This window comes from Pelophylax lessonae (genome assembly GCF_965119305.1).
Source record: "Pelophylax lessonae genome assembly, chromosome: 2".
Lineage (NCBI taxonomy): Eukaryota > Metazoa > Chordata > Amphibia > Anura > Ranidae > Pelophylax > Pelophylax lessonae.
In genome coordinates, this window is record NC_138769.1 from 593,773,318 (window position 1) to 593,798,286 (window position 24,969).

General features: G+C 42.8%; 1 protein-coding gene across 7 annotated transcripts in view; it reads right to left on the reverse strand.

Moving 5' to 3' along the window:
• Positions 1-24,969, reverse strand: part of PDE1B (phosphodiesterase 1B) — a 534,903-nt gene that overhangs the window by 73,204 nt on the left and 436,730 nt on the right. For all 7 annotated transcript variants that reach the window (XM_082244620.1, XM_082244621.1, XM_082244618.1 and 4 more), the window contains one exon: positions 16,726-16,866. In XM_082244620.1, coding sequence (XP_082100746.1) covers positions 16,726-16,866 — 141 coding nt within the window. The remainder of the gene's footprint in view (positions 1-16,725; positions 16,867-24,969) is intronic.

Genomic DNA, 24,969 nt, shown 5'->3' on the forward strand with positions numbered 1-24,969 from the left:
TCCACAAAGTTTAGGAGTGTGTCTATGGAATGTTTGACCATTCTTCCAGAAGAGCATTTGTGAGGTCAGACAGTGATGAACGACGAGAAGGCCTGGCTCGCAGTTTGCACTCTAATTCATCCCAAAGGTGTTCTATCGGGTTGAGGTCAGGACTCTGTGCAGGCCAGTCAAGTTCCTCCACCTCAAACTTGCTCATCCATGTCTTTATGGACCTTGCTTTGTGCACTGGTGAGCAGTTATGTTGGAATAGGAAGGGCCAACCCCAATCTGTTCACACAAAATTGGGAGCATGAAATTTTCCAAAATGTCTTAATTCCAGTGAAGGGAACTCTTAGCATCAGCATACTAAAGGGCCAAGCCCAACCCCTGAAAAACAACGCCATACCATAATCCCCCCTTCACCAAATGATTTGGACTAATGCACAAAGCAAGGTACCTAAAGACATGGATGAGCAAGTTTGGGCTGGAGGAACTTGACTAGTGTGCGCAGAGTCCTAACCTCAACCCAAAAGAAAACCTTTGGAATAATTTAAAGAACAGACTGCAAGCCAGGCCTTTTCCCTAACATCAGTGCCTGACCTCACTAATGCGCTTCTGGAAGAATGGTCAAACATTCCCATAGACACACTCCTAAGCTTTGTGGACAGCCTTCCCAGAAGAGTTGAAGCTGTTATAGCTGCAAAGGGTGGGCCAACGCAATATTGAACCCTACGGACTAAGGCTGTGATGCCATTAAAGTTCATGCATATAAAGGCAGGCGTCCCAATACTTTTGGAAATATAGTGTGTGTGTGTGTATGTTTGTGTATGTTCAGTATCTCACAAAATGAGTACACCCCTCACATTTTTGTAAATATTTTATTATATCTTTTCATGTGACAACACTGAAGAAATGACACTGCTTCAATGTAAAGTAGTGAGTGTACAGCTAGTATAACAGTGTAAATTTGCTGTCCTCTCAAAATAACTCAACACACAGCCATTAATGTCTAAACCGCTGGCAACAAAAGTGAGCACACCCCTAAGTCAAAATGTCCAAATTGGGCCCAAAGTGTCAATATTTTGTGGGGCCACCACTATTTTCCACCACTCCCTTAACCCTCTTGGGCATTGAGTTCACCAGAGCTTCACAGGTTGCCACTGGAGTCCTCTTCCACTCCTCCATGAGGACATCACAGCGCTGGTGGATGTTAAAGACCTTGCGCTCCTCCATCATCCGTTTGAGGATGCCCCACAGATGCTCAATAGGGTTTAGGTCTGGAGACATGCTTGGCCAGTCCATCACCTTTACCCTCAGCTTCTTTAGCAAGGCAGTGGTCGTCTTCGAGTTGTGTTTGGGGTCATTAGCATGTTGGAATACTGCCCTGCAGCCCAGTCTCTGAAAGGGAGGATATCATGCTCTGCTTCAGTATGTCACAGTACATTCTGGGATTCATGGTTCCCTCAATGAACTGTAGCTCCCCAGTGCCGGCAGCACTCATGCAGCCCCATACCATGACACTCCCACCACCATGCTTGAGGTGAGGAGGCAAGACACACTTGTCTTTGTACTCCTCACCTTGTTTCCACTACACACGCTTGTCACCATCTGAACCACATACGTTTATCTTGGTCTCATCAGACCACAGGACATAGCTCTATTATTCCATGTCCTTAGTCTGCTTGTCTTTAGCAAACTGTTTATGGACTTTCTTGTGCAGCATCAGCAAAAGACTTTCTTCTGGGATGACAGCCATGCAGAGCAATTTGATGCAATGTGTGGCGTATGGTCTGAGCACTGACAGGCTGACCCTCCCCCCCCCCCACACACACACACACACACCTTCTACCTCTGCAGCAATTCTGGCAGCACTCATATGTCTATTTCCCAAATAGAAAACATCTGGATAGGACGCTGAGCACATGTACTCAACTTCTTTGGTCGACCATGGCGGGGCCGTTCTGATTGGTATATGTCCTGTTAAACCGCTGTATGGTCCTGGCCAACGTGCTGCAGCTCAGTTTCAGGGTCTTGGCAAATTTAACACACCTGCTCCCCATTCACACCTGAGACTTTGTAACACTAACGAGTCACATGACACCAGGGAGGGGAAATGGCTAATTGGGCCCAATCTGGACATTATCAGTTAGGGGTGTACTCACTTTTGTTGCCAGCGGTTTAGACATTATTGGCTGTGTGTTGAATTATCTTGAGGGGACAGTAAATCTACACTGTTATTCAAGCTGTACACTCGCTACTTTACATTTTAGAAAAGTGTAATTTCTTCAGTGTTGTCACATGAAAAGATATAATAAAATATTTACAAAAATGTGAGCGGTGTACTCACTTTTGTGAGATACTGTATATATATATATATATATATATATATACAATATATATATATATATATATTATTAATCACTTGGTAATATGTATAGAAACTTAAGTTGCCATTTTGGTCTTGCATAAGTCTCACATGTGACTTACAGCAAATGCCCTTCCCACACTTGTTGCCACATCTGAAACTGAAATGATAGCAAGTTTCTTTTGTTACAAGGCACAGTTTTAATGACTTATATAATTTATGGCTAGCTCCTTCATTATATAAAGCACCATTTATTACAGTAAATGAGGGTACGCAGCTGCTGGCATAGCACAAATTAAACTATTTTTTATTCTGGCGCTAATTAGGTTATAAAATAGAGCCTGCTTTTCAAACTGATGTAGTTTCATGATCACTTAAAGAAAGTTAACACTTCTATATCTACATAGGAACACTAAAATTCAGTACAGATTATGCTTTTAATTTATTTTGTTTGATTATTGCCAAGATGTTTGTGAGCGTGATTCAAGCAATCGTTAAACAGTTGTTAGTAGTCCCTATGCAAATATGTCTGGAATGTTCATGCACAGGGCATCTACAGGCTACAGCCTTACCAACTTGCAGCCTTTTGGAATTTCCTGTGTTGCCCTTGGGCCCCACCTGCCAGTAATGGGTGTTTTCCTTGTCTTAGTGCTTACTTAGAGACATTGAAGGAAAATGTTAATTAAACTGGTCCCTATAAAATATCTTGATTTCTTGCATTCTTTTTTACTTTGTCTGTGCTGTCTGTTCTCTTTTTGTGTGCATCGTGAAATTGCTGGGTCCTGCCACTATGGAAAAAAGAGTTAAAATTTACACAGGATTTCCAAGGACGCAGATTGAGGGGCTCTGGACATTTTGGGTTTTATCCTGGTTTTGTAATTCCCAGATCAGGGTCTGGAGCTTTGAGGTTTTAAAGGCGGTGGAAAGAAACCTTCAACCGTGTGTCATGAACTTTCTGGAGACCTGGAGGCTTTGTGTACAGGTGCGCACACATGTTACAATCTAGGATCTGACAGTAGTTTGGGGCTCCACCCTCCCGAGGAGTCCAGGTTTCTTGTAGTCCCCTAGTTTCTTTTCGCAAGTCCCCAATCCCTAACTATACCTGCAGCATGTCTTCAGTCTTTACACTACAGGAGACTATCTCCAAACACACCCAAACACACTATCTCCAAAAACACCCCTGTTTGGTATGCACCAGAACATCTAGAACAGGGAAAAAGTTCTAGCGAACATGCGAACCCTATTAAAGTCTATGGGACAAAAACATGAAAACTCGAAAGTGCTCATTTTAAAGGCTTATATGAAAGTTATTGCCATAAAAAGTGCATTGGGACCCGGGTACTGCCCTCGGGAACATGTATCAATGCAAAAAAAATGATTTAAAATAATTGTTTTTAAAGAAGCAGTGATTTTAATGATGCTTAAAATGAAATAATAAATATGGAGCCTGCTGCAGCAATACTGACATTTCTAAAGGAAAAAAAGTAATTGAAACTTGCTCGCGGCTGTGATATATTGTCGGCTCCCGGCAATACAGATAAAAAGAAAAATGAAAAGAAAACAGCCCCCTAAAATCCAAACCAGATCCTTATCTGAGCATGCAGCCCCCCCCCCTCCTGAACCATATAAGGCCACATGCCCCCAACATGCCCCCAAAGCACCTTGTCCCCATGTTGATGGGGACAAGGGCCTCTTCCTGACAACCCTGGGCTGTGGTTGTCAGTAGGGATGATCGAACTTTTGAAAAGTTTGGTTCGACCAGAACACCCGAATTTCCCGAAAGTTCGGTTCGGATTCCAGAACCCCATTGAAATCAATGGGACCCGAACTTCTGGAATAAAAAGACACCATTTTGAAGCCCTAAAACCCAATAAATGCCCCTAAAAAGTGCCTAGGGTTCTGGGTCATGCCCCAGGGACTATGAATCAGGCAAAAAAAAGTTCTTAAAAATTGTCGTTTTTGATAGAGAGCCAATTGTTAAAAAAATTATTGAAAAAAAAAAAAGAGATTTCTTTGGATTTAGTGTCTGGGGGGGTCTAAAAAGTGTACCTGTGAAGTTTCAGCTCTGTAGCATGTCCAGAACCAGAAAAAAAAAAACAGATTATTTTTTCTTACAATGTTACCCTCCTTTCACACCTGGGCATTTTTGTTTCAGGCGTTTTTTGGGCGTTTTTTTTTTTAACTTCTGTATAGGGGTATATATATATATATATATATATATATATATACACATATATATATGTGTGTGTGTGTATGTATGTATATATATATATATATATGTATACCCCTAACCCAGAATCTGCATAGTGGGGTCACCCTGACATGGCAGATTTAGGTCACCCTGACATGGCAGAGTCAGTTCACCCTAAACTACACTACGGTCACCCTGACATGGCAGAGTTCGGTCACCCTGACATGGCAGAGTCAGTTCACCCTAAACTACACTACGGTCACCCTGACATGGCAGAGTTTGGTCACCCTGACATGGCAGAGTCAGTTCACCCTAAACTACACTACGGTCACCCTGACATGGCAGAGTCAGTTCCCCCTAAACTACACTACGGTCACCCTGACATGGCAGAGTCAGTTCACCCTAAACTACACTACGGTCACGCTGACATGGCAGAGTCAGGTCACCCTAAACTACACTACGGTCACCCTGACATGGCAGAGTCAGGTCACCCTAAACTACACTACGGTCACCCTGACACTTAAAGGTATCCCTACAAAAACTAGATTATTGAATCTAACTATAGTGGTATATAGTACCCTAACTACACTGCATATCCCTTTCCTCACACTAAAAGAACAGCTCCATACAGCAGAAGATAATTGCAAAATTACACTGGAGCTTTACAAGCAGCAGGAGAAACACAAATGCTTCCACTCTCTTCCACAGCCTCTGTATTACAGTGCTAGAGGTTTGGCGGGGCTATGTTATATACTGGGGGCGTATTGGGGGGCGTATTTACTCCTGATTGGCCTCTGGACCCCGTAGTCACTCCAATCACATTCCTAGCAGACTCCTACCCCCTCATTTGTTTTTTACCGACGTTTCTGGGCCAATCACAGGCTTTTAAAGCCCAGTTCCTGTCCCATTGCATTCTGGGCGGTTCTGGTGACCGAATTCCAAACTTTTACCGCAAAAAGTTCGGAATTCGGCCGAATTTCGAACACCCAATGTTCGGGTCGAACCGATGGTCTACCCAAACTGTTCGATCATCCCTAATTGTTGGGTTATGCGGGTGGGGGGCTTATCGGAATCTGGAAGCCCCCTTTAACAAGGGTAAATAGTACCCCTACCCATTTGCCAAAAAAGTGTAAAAAAGTAAAAACCACAAGTCCTTTATTAAAAAAAAAAAAAAAAAAAAGTGTCCCTCGATGTAAATCCATAGTCAATCATGACGCCCGCTGGCCCGAAAAAAAAAAAAAACTGCAAAAAAACTGCAAAAAACACTTTGCCTCCTAAGAGGCTACCCGCTAAATGTTTAAGAGTTCTGAGAGTTCTTTTATAGGCAAGGGGCAGGGCCATCCGGCTACGTCACCTGGTGGCACCGCCCGCTTCTGATGTCACGTGACATCAGAAGGGGCGGTGCCACTGGCTGATATACCTGGGAGGCCCCACCCCGTGCCTATAAAATAACTTTCAAAGCCAAAGATCGGCATACGGCAGGTAGCCTCTTAGGAAGCAAAGCGTTTTTTTGCAATTTCTTTCGGCACGCGTCGTGATTGACGATGGATTTAGATCGTTTTTATCGTTTTAATAAAGGACTTGTCAAAACTGTTTCCTGTGTTTTTTTAAATTTTTTTACACCTTTTTGGTGAATAGGTTTGGGTATGGTGTACCCAGAACCCATTCACATGGGGGGGATGGGATCTGGGGGCCCCCTTGTTAAAGCGGGCTTCCAGATTCTGATAAGCCCCCCACCCACAGACGCCCACAACCACAGCCTAGGGTTGTCAGGAAGAGGCCCTTGTCCCCATAAACATGGGGACAAGGTGCTTTGGGGGGCACACCAAAGCACCCTCCCCATGTTGAGGGCAAGTGGCCTGGTATGATTCAGGAGAGGGGGTGCTGGTTTGTCCTCCCCCTTTCCTGGCCTGCCAGGCTGCATGCTCGGATAAGGGTCTAGTATGACATTTGGGGGGGAACCCGATTACTTTTTTTTTTTTCATTTTGGTGTGGGGTTCTCATTAAAATCTATGCCAGACCCAATGGGCCTGGTATATATTTGGGGGGGGGGAACCTCACGCCATTTTTTTTCTAAATTCTCTCATAGGGTTCCTCTTAACCTTAACCACTTAAATACAGGGCACTTTCACACCCTTCCTTCCCAGACCAATTTTCAGTTTTCAGTGCTCATTGACTATGTGAAATCTTGGTCAGCTTGACATGGCACTTCTCCCCGTCTTTAACATTGGCGTTTATGGGAAATCCTGGTCAGCTTGACATGGCACTGCTTACAAAACATAAGTGACAGGGACCCAAAACTTGGGGAGCACTGAGAGGGGACTAAGTAAGGACGCCATCCAAGTACCCAATGTGACTCTTATCTTCTGTGATGACACCTTAAGGAGCACAGCATTTTGTAATACAACCAACTACAATAAAATAGCCCTGTCAGTTAAAGAACAGAGCATTCATCAAAGTAATGGACAATAAATTCTTTGTGGATGACTCCAACAGCTGGGTTGCACCTCTACCTCTTCATTCTCTAAGAGCCAAACTTCCAAACAATCCTGAGCAGGCCATGTCCAGATTTGTTTCACTGCTGCGAACACTAAAAAACAAGCCTGAAATGAAAGACCATTTTGAGCCATCTGCATCATTACAAGAACATGACAAGTGCTGGTATTTCCCCTTCTTTAAAGTTTATCACCCACATAAGCTGAAACAAATCAGGGTAGTATTCAACTTCAGCGCCAAGTATCAAGGTGTAGCACTAAATGACATTCTTTGTACTGGTCCTAACTAAGCCAACAGCCTTGAGGGTAAATGTATAAACCCTTCCACACTGATGAATATAAAAAATGTGAGAAAATTATAATACAAAACTGCAAACCAAATAGTTTATTCTTCTACCAATAACCAGCTGCTATAAATAAATATAAACTCCTAAGTTATAAAACAGGGTGCCTGATGCTGGGAGTGAGTAGGAACTGTGTCCTGTTATTTTTGCTGTTTCTGTGAGCTGGGAAGGATTGGAGTGGCTGGTGGCCTGTGGCCTCCCTGTATATCTTTGCTGACACATCTATATGCTTGATTTTAAGCTCATGCTTTAACAGCTTTTCTGAGTACCTTGATTACTCGATTAAATTTGGATGTTTAGGATTATACACTATGGGAGCCTGTTTTTTTGTTATTTTTATGCTGGCTATGAAATCTAACCACTGAATATGGAGAGGACAGCAGTGTAGGTAAAGCCTTAAGGGGACTGTAAAGTCTCAAAGTTTTTCAACTTAATGCATTCTATGCATTAAGGTGAAAGACCTTCTTTGCTGCAGTGCCCCTCCCCCAAACCCCCTCCTTTTTCTTACTTGAACCCATTCGTTCCAGTGCCGTGCATGAGCCCTGTGGCTCCAGCCGCTGGCTCTTATCTCATTGGACAAATTGATAGCAGAGTCTCGCTGTCTGTGTCAATGGACACAGCAGCAGGACTAAGGAGCGTGCCCACACGGGTGCCCCCAGGGAAAGCGGCTTTCTGTGGGGGCCGCCGATGAAAAGGAGGAGCCAGGAGCACTGTCGGGGCCCAATATTTTTTACCTTCATGCATTCTATGCATACTTACCTGAACTTCATCACAATCCGACGATGTGGATGAGAGCCTTGGCTCTCCGGGGACTCTCCATCCTCACTGGCTTAGACAGCAGATGGGATCATTGGCTCCCGCTGTGTCAACCACAGCCAGTGAGTCAATGAGGAGAGAGAGGGGAGAGAGGGGGCAGGACTGAGCCACAGCTCTGTGTGTGAATGGACACGCTGCTTGCTCTCAGGGCAGGAGGGATGGGGCAGGAGCACCAGCAGGAGGATCAGGCTGCTCTGTGCAAAACCCTTGCACAGAGCAGGTAAGTATAACATGTTTGTTATTTTTAGTTTAAAAAAATCCAAACCCTTACAGGTGACTGCACCAGTTCAGAAGATCTTTGTAATTAATACAAGCTGTGTTTGTCCAATCTTGTAGTGAGATAGGCACATACTTCCGGTACATACTTTTTGCTATATCAATGGCGGTGGTCACTTTGGCTCAAAGATTTTTCTGCACTTGAAAGAATAATATTGGTAATGGTAACATTTTAGTCATTAAACATTTGGAATTGTTTTATTTTAACTTATTTAGTTTTAAATTCATTTTGGTTAAAAATTTTGTCATAGGATTTCTGCGGGCTTCAACCTAGGCAGGGGAACGCGGCAGGGCTGCCCGCTTTCCCCTCTGTTATTCGCACTTGCAATTGAAACCCTTGCGACGCGTATCAGACACCGGGATTCCATAGTGGGTTTCAAATACGGCCCTCTTCAGGATAAAATACTCCTCTATGCGGATGACATGCTCCTGACACTGGGAGACACGGGTGGCTCACTACAGGCGGTTATGTTTGAGATCACTGAGTTTGGGAGGTTTTTGGGCCTCACCATCAACTGGTCCAAATCGGCACTGCTACATCTGGATGCGGTCGCCGCTCAGCCATTGAACTCTCAATGCCCGGTTCCAGTGGTTGATAAATTTAAATATCTGGGGGTGGTGGTTTCGGCGGACCCGACTCAGTATAGCGTGCTCAACATAAGCCTTCTTCTAACGAGGTTCCGGGATAAGATTAAGATCTGGACTAAGCTCTGGCTCTCTCTAGCGGGACGGGTAAACCTTATCAAAATGATTTTGATGCCTCAATTGTTGTACTTCCTTCACAATTCCCCCGATTGTTATCATTTTACAAACTTTTCGCATTGTGAATACCCTCTTCCGCTCCTTGCTGTGGAAAGGAAAGGCGGCTAGGATCCGCTTGGAACAACTACAGAAGCCTCGGGATGGGGGGGGGGCCTTGCCCTACCCAACCCCTGGCTGTACTATCTGGCCTCCCAACTGCAACACCTGGTGGGTGCGATGTCGGGGACTCCGGTTGGTGCAGCACTGACAGTTATGCAGGAATTTACGGGGGCCAGTGGGGTACCGGAGGGATTGGAGGAGCAGCTGTTCACCAAACCCAATCGGCGACACCCGACGTATCGCCTCTTACAGAAGGTGTGGGATAAGACAAAACAAATGCAACAAGTGACGGGTTACACCACATTTAGTCCGATCTGGGGCAACCGCGCTTACCCGGAATTGTGCAAATTAGATCAAGCGGATAGATGGAGGGCTTTGGGGGTGACTCATTTGCGGCACATCCTCCGTGGAGGAGCCCTGCTGCCCTTTGCGCAGCTACAGGAGCGATTCTCCCTACCTGACCACATGAAATTCCACTACCTACAATTACAACCTGCGCTGCGGGTTCAGGCTACCACAGGACAGCTTCACCTGTCACCTACTCCTATTCTATCTTATGCAACAGTTTACTGACACCAAGGGGTTCATATCTAGCTGCTATAACGCCCTGTTGAATGCGTACTTAGAAAAATACCCTAGCAGGGCCTGCGACCAATGGAGCACTGATGTGGGAGAGATCCCGGGTGAGCAGTGGGAGGAGGCCCTGGAATCGGTTCGCACGTGTTCTTTGAATATTTCACATCAGGTATCCCAATTGTATATTTTACTTAGAGTCCACCATACTCCTCTGAAACTGTACTCTAGGGGGGTCCGGGATGACGACATATGTGGTCGTTGCCAAAGGGAGGTGGGTGACTTGATCCACCTGCTATGGCGCTGTCTGAAGCTGCACAGGAACTGGACTGAGGTCCGCTCTGCTATTAATAGAACTCTGGGGATAGATATACCGGGGGACCCTAAACATTGCCTTCTGGGCATTCTGGACCTACAAGTGGAAGACAGATACCTGCGGGAGGCGGCCTCCCGCGCCTTGTTCCAAGCCTGCCTACTTATACTGCGACAATGGACTGCACCTGAACCTCCGACCTTTAGGATGTGGTTAGTGCAGATGGGGGGCACACTCAGAATGGAAAATGTTATATACCAACATAGGGGCTCTCCTCAAAAATACTCCCTAAATATGGGGTACGTGGTTGAATTGCCCGGGAATGGCTCCTAATGACCTCATCCTGGACCGTTTATTATCTTAATTGTGTGAAGATGAGTTGGGGTTGCTGTGGGATGACTGTTTGTTGCACTGGGGGTGGATTGGAGGGCAGTGATATTGTAACTGGCATTGTTGTTGGGGGTTGCCTGATTCGGGGGGAATGTGACGTATTTGTTATGCATGGTAATGGTGATTTCTTGCTATTCTGCCTGAACAATGTAATGTCGTTTACTGTTGTGATGTGAATTTCTCTCAATAAAGAAGTTTTCTGATTTAAAAAAAAAAAATGTTGTCATGCATTGTTTGGAGGACTTTATTTGATCACAGTATTTATTGAATGCTTTGTTGTGCATGCATTTTCACAAATAATATTTTTTATTATTTAATCAGCACTGTAATTCATATTTTGTTATATAGCATTTTAGGGGTACTTATGATGCTCATAAGATAGCTGGTAGCCATTACAGCTGATATTGAATAGATGTTTTATTGCTTTATTGTATGTGAAGACTATACAAACTTCGATCGGTTTATGGGGCACCATGACAACGACATAAACAATGAAGTCATCGAATACCGTATGAAGGTACATGTCTTTGGTAACAGTCCCTCACCTGCTGTTGCAACATATGGCTGATGGAGGACTGTCCTCCTTGACATCGAAAGTCAGTATGGAGCAGATGCTCAACATTTTGTTAAAAGAGACTTCTACATTGATGATGGACTCAATTCTTTACCCATGGATGAGAAAGTCACCAATCTGGTCCAAAGGACACAAGGTATACTTTCTAAAGCCAATCTACACAAAATTGCCTCGAGCAGTGCTGCTGTCATGCAAGCATTCCCCCTGGTGATTATACCACTGAATTTAAAGACAGATCTGGGAGTGGATAAATCACCTGCACAGAGAAGTCTGGGTTTACAGTGGAACTTATTAAAAGACTCATATGGCTTTAAAATTAGCTCTACAGACAAACCAATACTAAACATGGTGTTCTCTCAGTGGTGAACAGGCTATATGATCCACTGGTATTTGCAGTTCCTATCACCATACAAGGCAAATCCTTACCAAGACAGATATCAGAGACTACTGAGGATAGCAAATCTCTACCACCAACTGACAAACAAGCAAAATGGGAGTCCTGGAATCAATCTCTACATGCCTTAGATTGGATTTTAATACCAATTTTCTACGCTTCCATTTCCCTTGCTGCAAGGCATAGAACGGTGATCTACATTTTCTCAGAAACATCCACTGAGGGTATAGCAGCTGTTGCCTATCTCAGGGTAAAATATTGCAATCAACGCCATGTAGGGTTTCTGTATGGCAAAGTTGCTGGCTAACAAACCTGAGCATGCAATTCCTAGGCTTGAATTTTTTGGAACTGTGCGAGCTTTGGAAATAGTAGACTTCATACTGTGTAAGCTAGGCATTCAGGGAGATGATGTCAAATTCCAGAAAACAGCAAAGTTGTTCTGGGCTACATAGGCAATCAGACACAACACTATTTCTATGTCTATGTCAACAATTAAGTAGAAAGGATTAGGAAATACTTTAATCCTGAAGACTGGCATTATGTTGCATTGGGCAATCTTGCAGGTCTTGCCATCAGGCCAGTGTCCACAAGCAACTTTGCTAATTCAACATGGTCAACACTTCCAGAGGTCCTGCTGGATCATAAAGAGGAAAAAACAGCTGCTGACTTTTTCAGCCTCTTAGAGCCTGAGAAGGACCCAGAGATTCATCCAAATCTACAACTTGGACACTACTACCTGCTTAACCACTTAAGCACCGGAAGATTTTACCCCCTTCCTGGCCAGGGCCTATTTTGCGATTCGGCACTGCGTGACTTTAACGGACAATTGCGCGGTCGTGCGACGCTGTACCTAAATGAATTTGATGTCCTTTTTTCCCACAAACAGAGCTTTCTTTTGGTGGTATTTGATCACCTGTGCGATTTTTTGATCATGCGCTATAAACAAAAAAAGAGCGTCAATTTTGCAAAAATAACAATATTTTTCAAATTTTTTTATATGAAATTCCCCCCCAAAAAAATGTAAAAATCAAAATTTTTTAACATTTTAGGCCAATTTGTTTTATGCTACCTATGTTTGGTAAAAAAAAAATTGCAAAAAGCGTATTTTGATTGGTTTGCGCAAAAGTTATTGCGTTTACTAACTAAGGGAAAGATTTTTGTCATTTTTGTTGTTTTTTTTTAACGAGTAATGGCGGCAATCTGTAATTTTTTTGCGGGACTGCGACTTTGCGGCGGACAGATCGAACCCTTGACTGACATTTTGACACTTTTGGGGTTACCAGTGACATTACTGCAGTAATCAGTGCTATACATATGCACTGTTACTGTAAAAATGACACTGGCAGTGAAGGAGTTAAGTTCATTGGAGAGGGAGGGGTTAAGTGTGTCCCTAGGGGGGTGTTTCTAACTGGGATTGGCTGTGGCTACTAGTGTAAGAACAGAGATCAACGGTCCTACATAGTAGAACCGTGTGATCTCCATTCTTACACAGGTAAGAATGACAGGCGGCTTTGTTTACATTAGCCGGCTGCCTTTCTTCCGGTATAACGGACAATCGCAAGTGCCCGGCGGACATCGGGTCCGCCATGCACACACGCGGGGGGGTCCGTGACCGCGCGGGAGTGCGCCTCCGGCGGTGGGCGCTCGCTCCCTAGAGCCTCACAGGCTAGCGACATAGTCCTACGTCGCTTTGCCTGTGAGGGGCTGACCGCCGCAGTAAATAGTCGTGCGGCGGTCGGCAAGCGGTTAAAAACCAGCAAGCTGAAGAATGGACTGGCCTATGTGATGATGGCAAGGCACGGAGTAAACAGGTGAAGGTCACATGATAGGGTACTGCAAAGACATTCTTCAGACCTACTATTGAACTCGTTTTGCTCTTGCCTTTTGAGAACAGAACTTTGTTTTACCTGCACTTGATAAAGACATTTTCTGACATCAAGCAGGAGAATGTATTCAGAACATCCAGACATTATGTGTTGGACAATATAACAATTTTTTCCTTAATAGTTTAAATTTCACTTTGTTGCTATTTCATAACTACCGTTATGTTTTTAATATACAGGGCTATTTGACAATACCAGACGGGGAGTGTGCTGCCTCTGCAGTATGTGGGAAATGCAGTTGCATCTACATATATAGCCTATAACGTTCTTTGGTTCACGTCTCTTTCACGCAGGCAATCAGTTTAGCAGGTGGACCTGATCGGAAAGGTCTTTGGATTCCTATGGACAGGTGGGTGTAAACTGACTTGTGTCTGTTTACCCCCACCTTCCTCTGGGTCTGATCCAGTCAGATCCAGTCAGCTAAAAAAAGAAAAAAGGAAGGGGCTTCTTTCTTTTCCATTTGTATAAAGTACTCGAAATATCTACTTGAGTAAAAGTACAAGTGCTCGATCAAAAAGGGACTTGAGTAGAAGTGGAAGTGCTCGCAGAAAAAGTTACTTAAGTAGAAGTACTAAAGTATTCAACATTTTTTTTACTTAAGTATTGCAAGTAGTTTTTTCAAAAAATTTGCTACTTAAGTACTAAAAGTAAAAAGTACCAGTAGTTTTGAAAAAAAATTTCTACTCAAGTACTGAAAGTAGAAGTACAAGTACTGTGTTATGTAGTTATTAAAGAAAGAAGTCAAAAGTTTGATCATATTGTTTTTTATTATTTCAAATGATTTATTCAAATGATTAACCTGTGTTTGTTAGTAGTTTCTTGATGCACTTTAAGCGCTGTAGCACCATTTATTTGTTTGTTTCATATTTTCTTTTTATTGGAAAGATTTGGTATAGCAGCTTTTATTATACACAGCCTTTATTTTCGTATGCGCTGATTTACAAATGACATACACATTTTTTTGAGCTTTATGCAACCTGCCATCTACTGTTCTGGCAGTGGTAATTTTTTTAAAAGTAACGAGTAACTATGCAGCACAAAAAAAAAATACTTGAGTAGAAGTATCGAAATCATCGAAAAAATGTAGTGAAGTAAAAGTAGAAGTAGGAGAAAAAAATTCTACTCTAGGAAAGTACAGATACCGCATTTCGGTACTTAAGTACAGTACTTAAGTAGTTCTACTTCGTTACTATACATCTCTGGGATCGGAGGTAGTCTGGTGTAAACAGGAGTCTGCTTACTCCTGCCTGACTATAGAGCAGAGCGGGCTCTATCCATGTCTGCTCTTCAGAAACTGAGAGGATATGGATGTGTCATCAGCTTGCTCTGCTGTGATTAGCAGGGGATCTGTAAGCTGATCCCCTGCTGATTGGCATGGAATCTGACCCATGTGAAAGGGGCCTCGTTTTTTTTTTGTTATTTTGTCACCTTTTGATTATTTGTGTATTGCATGATGTTTTCTGTATTCCCTTCCCCTTCTTTTGAGGTAATTTCCTTTTCCTCTTTGTGGGCTTCTTTATCATTTCCTCCCTTACACACATCCTTCCTAGGAAAGACAAAACTTTTTTTGACCGCCTAAAACATTTCTATATCAAGTCTACAGCATCCTATTTTATTGCCTCAGTGTTCTGCATGCAATAAAGACATTTGTGGATTTCAAGGGTTTGGTAAGTTCACCTATCTGATGAAAATTGTCTGTGGTGAGTGCTTCTGCTATATTTAGGCCAGGCATAGAGGTCTCAGTAAGATAGTCAATATTACAACAATTGAAGTCAGAATATTTACTAGTTATAGTTAAAGTAGAAATATAGGAAATGCTTTTTTTTATTATTTTTATTTTGAATAGAGCAAGGGAGGGTTATAACCCCTGTCAGATTTTTTTTTTCACCATCTGTATCTCATTGCGGATATTTCCCTTCACTTACTGTCCCATAGGCAAAACAGGAATTCTTTGGGGTTCCCCAGGTCACTAGAACTAGTGTCTCCATTGTAAGATTTCCCCTCTATTAATTTTCTGGGGACAACCCAGAATTTGGGATTTTATTTTACTTTCACTTTCAATTATCACGATAAACAGGACAAATTGAGAGAGTAAATCTCCCTAATGGAGGCCCAGGCAGCAATAAAAACATACAAGCATTCTATTGCCTCTGTATTCTTTTTCCAAAACCAAGAAAAAAAAAGTTTTGCCTTTAGTTATACTTTAATCTTTTCTTTTGTGAGGTCACATAGCCATTAAAAAGGTATGTAGCACCCTCCTAGGTAGGTTCTAGTGAGAGAGTATAGTTTTTGGCTCTGTCTGCCTATCGGAGGAGCAGCAGACAAATCTAGATTGCTCTCTGCTTTTTGGAGAGTAGGATCTGTTAGTGAGGTCTGCTCATTGTGCTGAGTATGCGATTCATTATGTCTAGAGAGTGTTTCACACTGGTCCAATAGGGAGGCATGTTGGACAGTGGGAGGAAACCTGACAAATGGATGCATAGGCTTTGGTACAGTCCTGGTGATTGGCAGGGGCAGGTCGCCTCAGTGCATTCTGGGATACTGTATAAAAGCCAGGAGCACATGTGCTTTGGGGTCTTTGGCTGGAGAGCAAAGTCCCGGAGGGAGGGTGGTGGCTGCCTCCTCCTCTGTAGCAGTGGCACATGGCCTCAGGAGAGTCGTCCTGAGGGCCAGAGGAATGGAGCTGAATCCAGAGGTCCAGGAGAGCTGACTGAGGGGGAGATACTGGAGACCCTAGAAAAACAGTATCGTGAGTACAGGGGCTCGTGTCGAGGGGCCTGACCTGATGGGGGCCACCCCAAGAATAGGATAGTCAGTGTGGACGGTGTCGGCAGTCAATAAAGAGGATACTGAGGAGAGAATGTGAATAGTGAATAGTTAATTCTGAGTATTCCACTATTCCCCTCTCCCAACCCTAATTTATAAAAAAATCCAAAAACATCTACATACCCCTGGACTGATTATTGGGCGAGCCAAAGAGGAAAAGTGAGAGACTGTGAAGGTCATGGTTGCTAATGGTAACTCAGGGGGACCCATAAGTGTGAAATCTGGCAGTCCTCAAGGGGCCAGTGCTACAGGTAGTTTAGAATTATTAATCAGAATTGCTTTTTTCAAATGTAAAGCAGCATATAACATAATAATCGTAAGCAAAACTCCTATCTAATATTCTTGAGATGTGTGGTGTATAAGGATCAAATCAAACCACTATTATATAAGTACTAGGTTAAGGTCATAATGAAAAGTCATGAGCAGTTTGCAATAACGTGCTTACCACCATGCCTGTACGCAAAAGGAAGCAGTGAACTGTCTGTGTCACGTCTGCTGCATGGATCTGGTTGTGGTAAGGATTCTTATACTTCCCATAGCCACTCTCCAGGGAATCCAGAAAACTCATTAGAAACGCAACGGGAATCTAAGAGGAAGAAAAGCATGTTGTTAATAGACTGCCAACAAATGATTTGTTAACATTACAAGTTTGTCTTACAACTAAAAGCACACATAAATAAGGCTTTAACTTTCAGGTACATATGTCGACAGTACATTTATTTTGTATTACAGGTTTAGCACTAACAATTTTTTTGCATCACTTTACTTTTTGAATATTTACATCAGTCCCAGCCCTCAAAAAGCTTCAAGCGGTATTAACCACTTAAGCCCTGGAGGATTTGGCTGCTAAACGACCAGGGGGTATTTTGCGATTCGGCACTGCGTGACAATTGCGCGGTCGTACGACGCTGTACCTAAACTAATTTGACGTCCTTTTTTTCCCACAAACAGAGCTTTCTTTTGGTGGTATTTGATCACCTGTGCGATTTTTTAATCACGCGCTATAAACAAAAAAAGAGCGTCAATTTTGCAAAAATAACAATATTTTTCACATTTTTTTATATGAAATTCCCCCCAAAAAAATGTAAAAATCTAAATTTTTTAACATTTTTGGCCAATTTGTTTTATGCTACATATGTTTGGTAAAAAAAATCGCAAAAAGCGTATTTTTATTGGTTTGCGTAAAAGTTATCACGTTTACTAACAAAGGGAAAGATTTATGTCATTTTTGTTGGTTTTTTTTTTTAACGAGTAATGGCGGCGATCTGCGATTTTTTTTGCGGTACTGCGACATTGCGGCGGACAGATCGGACCCTTGACTGAAATTTTTGACACTTTTGGGGTTACCAGTGAAATTTCTACAGTAATCAGTGCTATACATATGCACTGTTACTGTAAAAATACACTGGCAGTGAAGGGGTTAACTTTTTTTGAAAGGGAGGGGCTATGTGTGTCCCTAGGGGCGTGTTTTCTACTGTGATTGGCTGTGGCTTCAGATGTATGAACAGTGATCAACGGTTCTACATAGTAGAACCGTATGATCATCCTTACACAAGCCGCCTGACTTTCTCCCTCTCCCCCGACGATCGCCGAGTGACCGGCGGACATCGGGTCCGCCGGTCACACGCGCGGGGGGGTCAGTGACCGCGCGGGAGCGGGAGCGCGCCTCCGCGGGCGCGCGCTCGCTCCCCAGAGCCTCACAGGCTAGCGACGTAGACCTATGTCGCTCTGCCTGTGAGGGGCTGACTGCCGCAGTAAATATACTGTGAGCAGTCGGCAAGCGGTTAAAACCAAAAACCAACATTTATTATATTGCAGCTTACTAACCCTTATGCCCCATACACACGTGCAGATTATCTGCAGACTTTTGTCTGCAGACTTACCAAAACCATATAATATGAGGTCAAACCTAAACACTTTCAATTTGTATGCAATCCGGCAGGCCCTTGCACTACATAGAAAAGGTAAGTCTGCAGACAAAAGTCTGCAGATAATCTGCACGTGTGTACAGGGCATTAGATGTGATGACTGCCTTAGTTTTTGCTTTCTTTGCTTTATTTTTCTCTGGTGCTTGTTCAAAAGAACAAACTCTCCTGCAGATAGATCGGTTAGGAAACTGAGACAAACCATTTACCACTGATGGGGTGTTTACATTTTTATTTATTTTATCAACTTTGATTTCTGTAAGACCTTTATCCCAAAAGGAAAAAAACTGCTTATAAAGTGTGAGATAGCATTTGGCTTTAATTTGTTAGTGTATCTAAATGTACTAGTATATCTAATACTCCCCTCCCCACAAACTGACAATGCCACTGTCCAAAGGTGCCCCTGTGCCCCTTCATCCCGACTCAGGGCACTCTTGTACAGGAGGTGTGTTACTGGGGCCAGATCAAGTGGAAACACGGAAAAAAACTAAAAAGAAACCAGATGCAGCCATCACATCTAAGGATTGGTAAGCTGATATATATTACATTTTAGGTTTTGGGTTTAACCCTTTCACTGCCAGGCCCTGTGCTCCACTTTTAAACTTATCTGGCCAGGCCATTTTTGCAATTTTCCCTCTGCTTTTTTATTTTTCCCTTTCAGAGTTTGTTAAAGACCCCCCAAACCATATATTTTCCAAAAACACATGACCAGTAGAATAAAAATAGGGTGCTACTGATTTTTAGGGCACAAGGATATTTGCGCAAATGTTTATGAAAACAATATTTTTGCTAAAAATACACTAAAATCATTAGTAGCTTTATAAAAATACAGCACGTTTTACAAAATTCCTAAGCTAACCTGTATCTAGTTAATAAATAACCTCTATTTGTAAATTTTAGATTGCACCTTTTTGCGAAATGGTGAAAATCAAACATACTCAAAAATGTAAATATACAGATTTCTCTAAAATCTAGAGGTTTTCATTTTTCCCTTACAGCTTTCAGAGTTTGTTAAAGACCCCCGAAACCATACATTTTCTGAAAGCACATGACCTGTAGAATAAAAGGAAAGTGCTACTGATTTTAACACCCTGCGATATTTGTGAAAATATCAAAACCATATATTTGCTAAAAATTCTCTAAAATAATTTTTAGCAGATATAAACACAGCAAATTTCAAAAAATTCCTGCTAAATTCCTACTAAATATAAAAGCTTAACCTGTGCAAAATGATATTAAAAAGTGGAGCCGCGCTCCCTAATGCTAATGTGCTAGTATCCCTTTAAATCTATTTGCATAGCAATTTTCTGAATCAGCATATCATATCAAACCATATAAACAAAACAGAACAAACAATGCATCAGTCCATAAAGTGTCCTTTGGTATGAATTTGCTTGCATATGCTCAATCTTTCATAAAAAATAGTGATGGGCCGAACACCCCCTGTTCGGTTCGCACCAGAACATCTCGAACAGGGAAAAAGTTCTAGCTAACATGCAAATTCTATTAAAGTCTATAGGACACAAACATGAAAAATCATAAGTCCTAATTTTAAAGGCTTATATGCAAGTTATTGCTATAAAAAGTATATGGGGACCCAGGTTCTGCCATAGGGGACATGTATCAATGCAAAAATGTTTTTTTAAAACAATCTTTTTTACAGGAGCAGTGATTTTAATAATGTTTAAAGTTTTACAATAAAAATGAAAAATTCCTTTAAATATTGTGCTTGGGTGGTCACCTTAATGTGCCTGCAAAGTGGCACATTTGTACGATGTATAGCCCTTGCTGCAGCAATACTGACATTTCTAAAGGAAAAAATGTAATTTAAACTTGCTAGCGTCTATAATGTATTGTTGGCTCCCGGATATACAGATTAAAAAAACATGAAAAAAAAAAACTGCATAGGGTCGCCCCCCCCCCCCTCCCGGAGGGCCTGGTATGGATTTTAAGGGGAACTCCATGCCAAAATTAAAAAAAAAACAGTGTGGGGTCCCCCCAAAATCTATACCAGACTCTTAGTCGAGCATCCAGCCTTGCACTAATTAAGGAAGCAGTCATTTGGACATGTAGACACAAGCCTGTTTTTTTTGAAAGATTGAGCATATGCAAGAAAATTCATACCAAAAGACACTTAATGGACTGATGCATTGCTTGTTTTGTTTTAAGGCACCGCAATATTTGCGCAACTGTTTATCCAAACAATATTTTTGCTAAAAATACACAAAAAACATTAATAGTGGATTTATGCATGGCAAAATGTACAAACTTGCTGCTAAATTCCTAGTAAATATAACAGTCAAAACTGTATTAAGTTAATAAATATATATCATATAGCTATTTTCACTAAAAATACACTATAACCATTAATAGTGCACTTAAACACAACATAACTTACAAAATTCCTGCTAAATTACTACTAAAGCATCATTCAAATGTGGCATACTAAATTGTAGGCCCATGGAGGGCCATGTTTACCCACACAGGGAAGCACTGGTGTTTCCGTGCATCCCTGTACAGGCAGTCCAATTTATGTCAATTGGGATGCAACAGCTACACAGGCATAGCTGCTGTTCCCAATCTGACATCCGTGGGGATGTGGGTGCACAACACCGACTGCAGACAGTGCGAGCTCAGAGACATGCACAGGGACCTACCTGGATGTCAAATTGGGTCCGGCTCTCTGCAGTGGGGTGACGCCCCTGTGCTCCTACTGGACCAGCCGCTCCTGGAAAGAACCCCTTTCACATGGAGCGGACTCTGTCAAGCAGATCCGCCTGCTCAGTGGGGGATCTGTCTGCTGATCCCCGCTGAGCAGGTGGATTACAGGTCCGCTGATGCAGAGCAGACACGGGCACAGCCCGCTGTTCTCTATGGGGCAGGCAGATGAAAACAGACCACCTGTCCATTTCGATCTGATACCATTAGATTCGATCAGATTCAGGTGGGTGTAAACAAAAACATGTCCATTTACATTAGCCTTTGCATTGAGAACAATGGGTGGTCTGATTGGGCCCTCCTGAAAAATGTACAGGCAGACCCGATCGGTCTGCTTGTGTGAAAGGGGCCTAAGGCAGACAGTGTGAGCTCAGGGACCTACATGTATAGTTACATAGTTACATAGCAGTTGAGGTGGAATAAAGACAATAGTCCATCCAGTTCAACCTGTGTAGGTGTGTGTGCCCGTAATCATCTCTCAAACCCCTTAATGTTCTGATCCTTGAGATGTATGTCCAAGAGTCTTTTGAAAGTAGCCATACTTCCCACAGAACTACCTCTTGCGGTAGAGAATTCCACAATCTTGTAGCCCTAACAGTAAAGAACCCCCTGCGTTGCCTGAGGTTTAAACACTTCCCCTCTAATCGCATTGTATGTCCTCGCATCCTCATGCAATCCTTGCGACTGAATAGCATTTTTTCTATGCTGAGATCACCATTGAGGTATTTGTAAATTGCTATCATGCCCCCTCTCAGTCGTTTCTTCTCAAGGGAGAATAAATTAAACGATTGTAGATGCTTTTCATAATTAAGGTCCTCCAATCCCCTAATCAGTTTAGTTGCCCTTCTCTCGACGTTCTCCAGCTCCAACACATCCCTCCTGAGGACTGGCAACCAGAACTGGACAGAATATTCCCGATGCGGTCGGACCAGAGTTTTATAAAGTGGTAGGATTATAGTTTTATCTCTGGAATATATTCCCTTCTTTATGCATGCTAATATTCTGCCGGCTTTGGCAGCTGCCACTTGACATTGCATGCTATTGCCTAGTCTATCCTCTACTAAAACTCCCAGATCTTTCTCCAATTTTGATCCCCCCAAAGGTTCCCCCCTAAAGTGTATTGTGCTTTTATGTTTTTAGTCCCCAAGTGCAAAACCTTACACTTCTCCACATTCAACCTCATTTGCCATGTCGTTGCCCACTCTGTTATTTTGTTCAGGTCATTCTGCAAGATATCTGCTTCATGCTGTGCAGTTATTGCCCTGCCCAATTTTGTGTCATCTGCAAAAACTGATATAGAACTAATGATCCCATCCTCAATGCTGTTTATGAATAAATTGAACAAGGTTGGTCCCAGGACTGAGCCTTGGAGGACCTCACTCACCACCCCAGACCAGTCTGAGTATGCGATATTTATTACCACCCTCTGGACACGCCCTTTTAGCCAGTTCCGTATCCAAGAGCAAACCCTGCTGTCGATACCTGCAGACCTTATTTTATAAATTAAGCGCTTGTGGGGAACTGTATCAAACGCCTTAGCGAAATCCAGGTACACCACATCCACTGGTCTGCCCCTATCTAGCTCACAGCTCACCTCCTCGTAGAATGTTAGGAGATTGGTTTGACAAGAAAGCCACTTGATTTACCCTACAGGCTTGATACAACTTCATATGTGGTAAGAGGCAACTCTCACAGGTGTGAAATTGCTGGCTCCTGAGTGGTACACTGGATTTGTTTAGTGCACTTTGGCTAATCTATATCTATCCAGGGTAAGAGGCGAATTCAGCTGGTGGTGGTTCAGCACGATTACCTTTTTTTCAACGTTTTCTTCACTGTGTCATTATTTTTTCTGTTTGGTAAGAGGCTACTCCAACCGATACACATTAATCACTCAAGGCATCAACCCTTAACCTCTCTGGTAGGGGTTATTCACCCTAATTTCCCTATATTTTTGCATGATTTATTTATTTCATTTATTGTGGTGGAGGTCATATCACATCACAATTTTCATTTACCCACACCTTTGGTGATAGTCACAATTTGTTTGTTGGGTTTTACGCTATTGCGGTACTTTTTTTGCTTTTCATGATCCCATGTCCACTGAGTTGATCGATCATAGAAGCTTGGATCTACTGTCAAGGTGACAAGTTTCCACGCAGCGAGACTGCCTTTTCCTTACCTTCATCTGGTAAGCACATACCCTTAAGGGAGTTTGGTCCTGGAATTTATCAATAATATTGTTTTGGACTTTTATGGACTTCACATCTCCATCTAATATTTAGCGCGACTTATATGTATAATATTTATTAGGGTGTGGTCACACTTGAAGTTGCTGCTGTTCTAATTTATCTGTTCCTTTAGCGCGGTTATTATTCCCTTATTCCCCATTTGTAAACCCGTGCTGATTACTGCTGATGATGTTGTTGTCCTTAGCAACCTTTATGATATGTATGTCAAATTGGGAGCAATGGCTCTTTTCGTGCAGTTGCTACATCTAAAATGTCATCAATGGGACTGCCTGCACAGAGATGCTCGGAACACCAGTGCGTCCCTGTAAAGGTACGCTGTGTATGCCCTCTGTGAACAAGGCCTGAGGCCCCTTTTACACAACAGACTGATCAGGTCTGCCTGTCCAGTTTTCAGGTGGGCCCAATCGAACCACCCATTGTTCTCTACGGAGAGGTGGATGTAAAAAGACATGTGTTCGTTTACACTCCCCTGAATCCGATCCGTTTCAGTCTGCTAAAAACAGACATATGAAGATCCCATTCCCCATCCATCCAGCAGATCAGATCGGATGGTATCGGATGGAAATGCTCAGGCGGTCCGTTTCCATCTGACCGCCCCATAGAGAACAGTGGGCTGTGTCCGTGTCCGCTCTGCATCAGCGAAGCGGACACGGACCTGTCATCTGCCTGCTCAGTGGGGAAGTAAGTAATGGGGAGAAAAACAGAGGTGGGAAAACCACCACCATTACTGGTGACTAGCTCTTTGCCTTTTCTAGGCACAGCTTCCACAGGTCAGGTCCTCTTTAATCCATACTAGTAAGAAACTTACTAACTGAAAACTATCTTGCTCTACCAGCTACTTACTCCTTTTTTTATCTGTTTTGTTTTACGTATTTTATATTTTTTTGACAGACATTGATGCAAGTGTGCATGCACCGTGGGATCATGTATTAGCTTGCTGCATATATGTTATGTCACTGACCAGTTGGATCTAATGTGCCTCCTTTATAATTTAACTTTTACAATGACTGATATGTCCTTCATTTGTTTTGGTTTCAGAGCAGACACGGTGTGTGGATCTTGTTTTGGCCCCTTCGGTCAGGTGGTGTCGTCTGACGCGTGGGGGCCACCTGGATGTCCCCTCCTTATTCTGTGGACGCCTCTGCGGCCCCAATCATTTCGGCTGTGCGCTGCCTGTTTCCCCTCCCGTGGACGGATGTCAATCCTGCGTCAATCTGCAGCCCTAATCAGTCTGCGGTTGATCCGCCCCTCTGTTGCCGCCCACATCTGCGTCATGCGCAAGTGGGCTCATAATGTGTCGCGACATCACTCCTTCTCTTGTTGTGATTGCATGGCGCGCCCTCGGCCCAGGGGGGAAGGGTCAAGAGCCTTCCATCTGTCTTTACCTTATTGGCTGTTGTTGCTGTCCAGCGTTACAGATCACAGGGATTGACTGTTATTGAAGTCTGCTTTTCCTATTTATCTATCTTCACCTTATTGGCTGTTGTTCCTGGTCACCGTGACAGATCACAGGGATTGGCTGTTACTGAAGCCTACCTTGCCTATATAAGGCTTGTTGTTTGAAATTGATCCAGGTAATACCTCCTTCTTGTGTGCTTTATTGGCTGCAACTACTCTTGCATGTAAACTCTATTTGAATATCTTCTTAGATGTAAGTGCTGGCCTTTAACAATTTGCCTTTGATTCTGATTCTAATATTAACATACATGACTACTATTATATTTTTATATAAACCTTCTTTTTTTTATTTTCTGTTTAGAAATACACAAGGAGAAGAACTTCTTCTCTTTTTTTTTT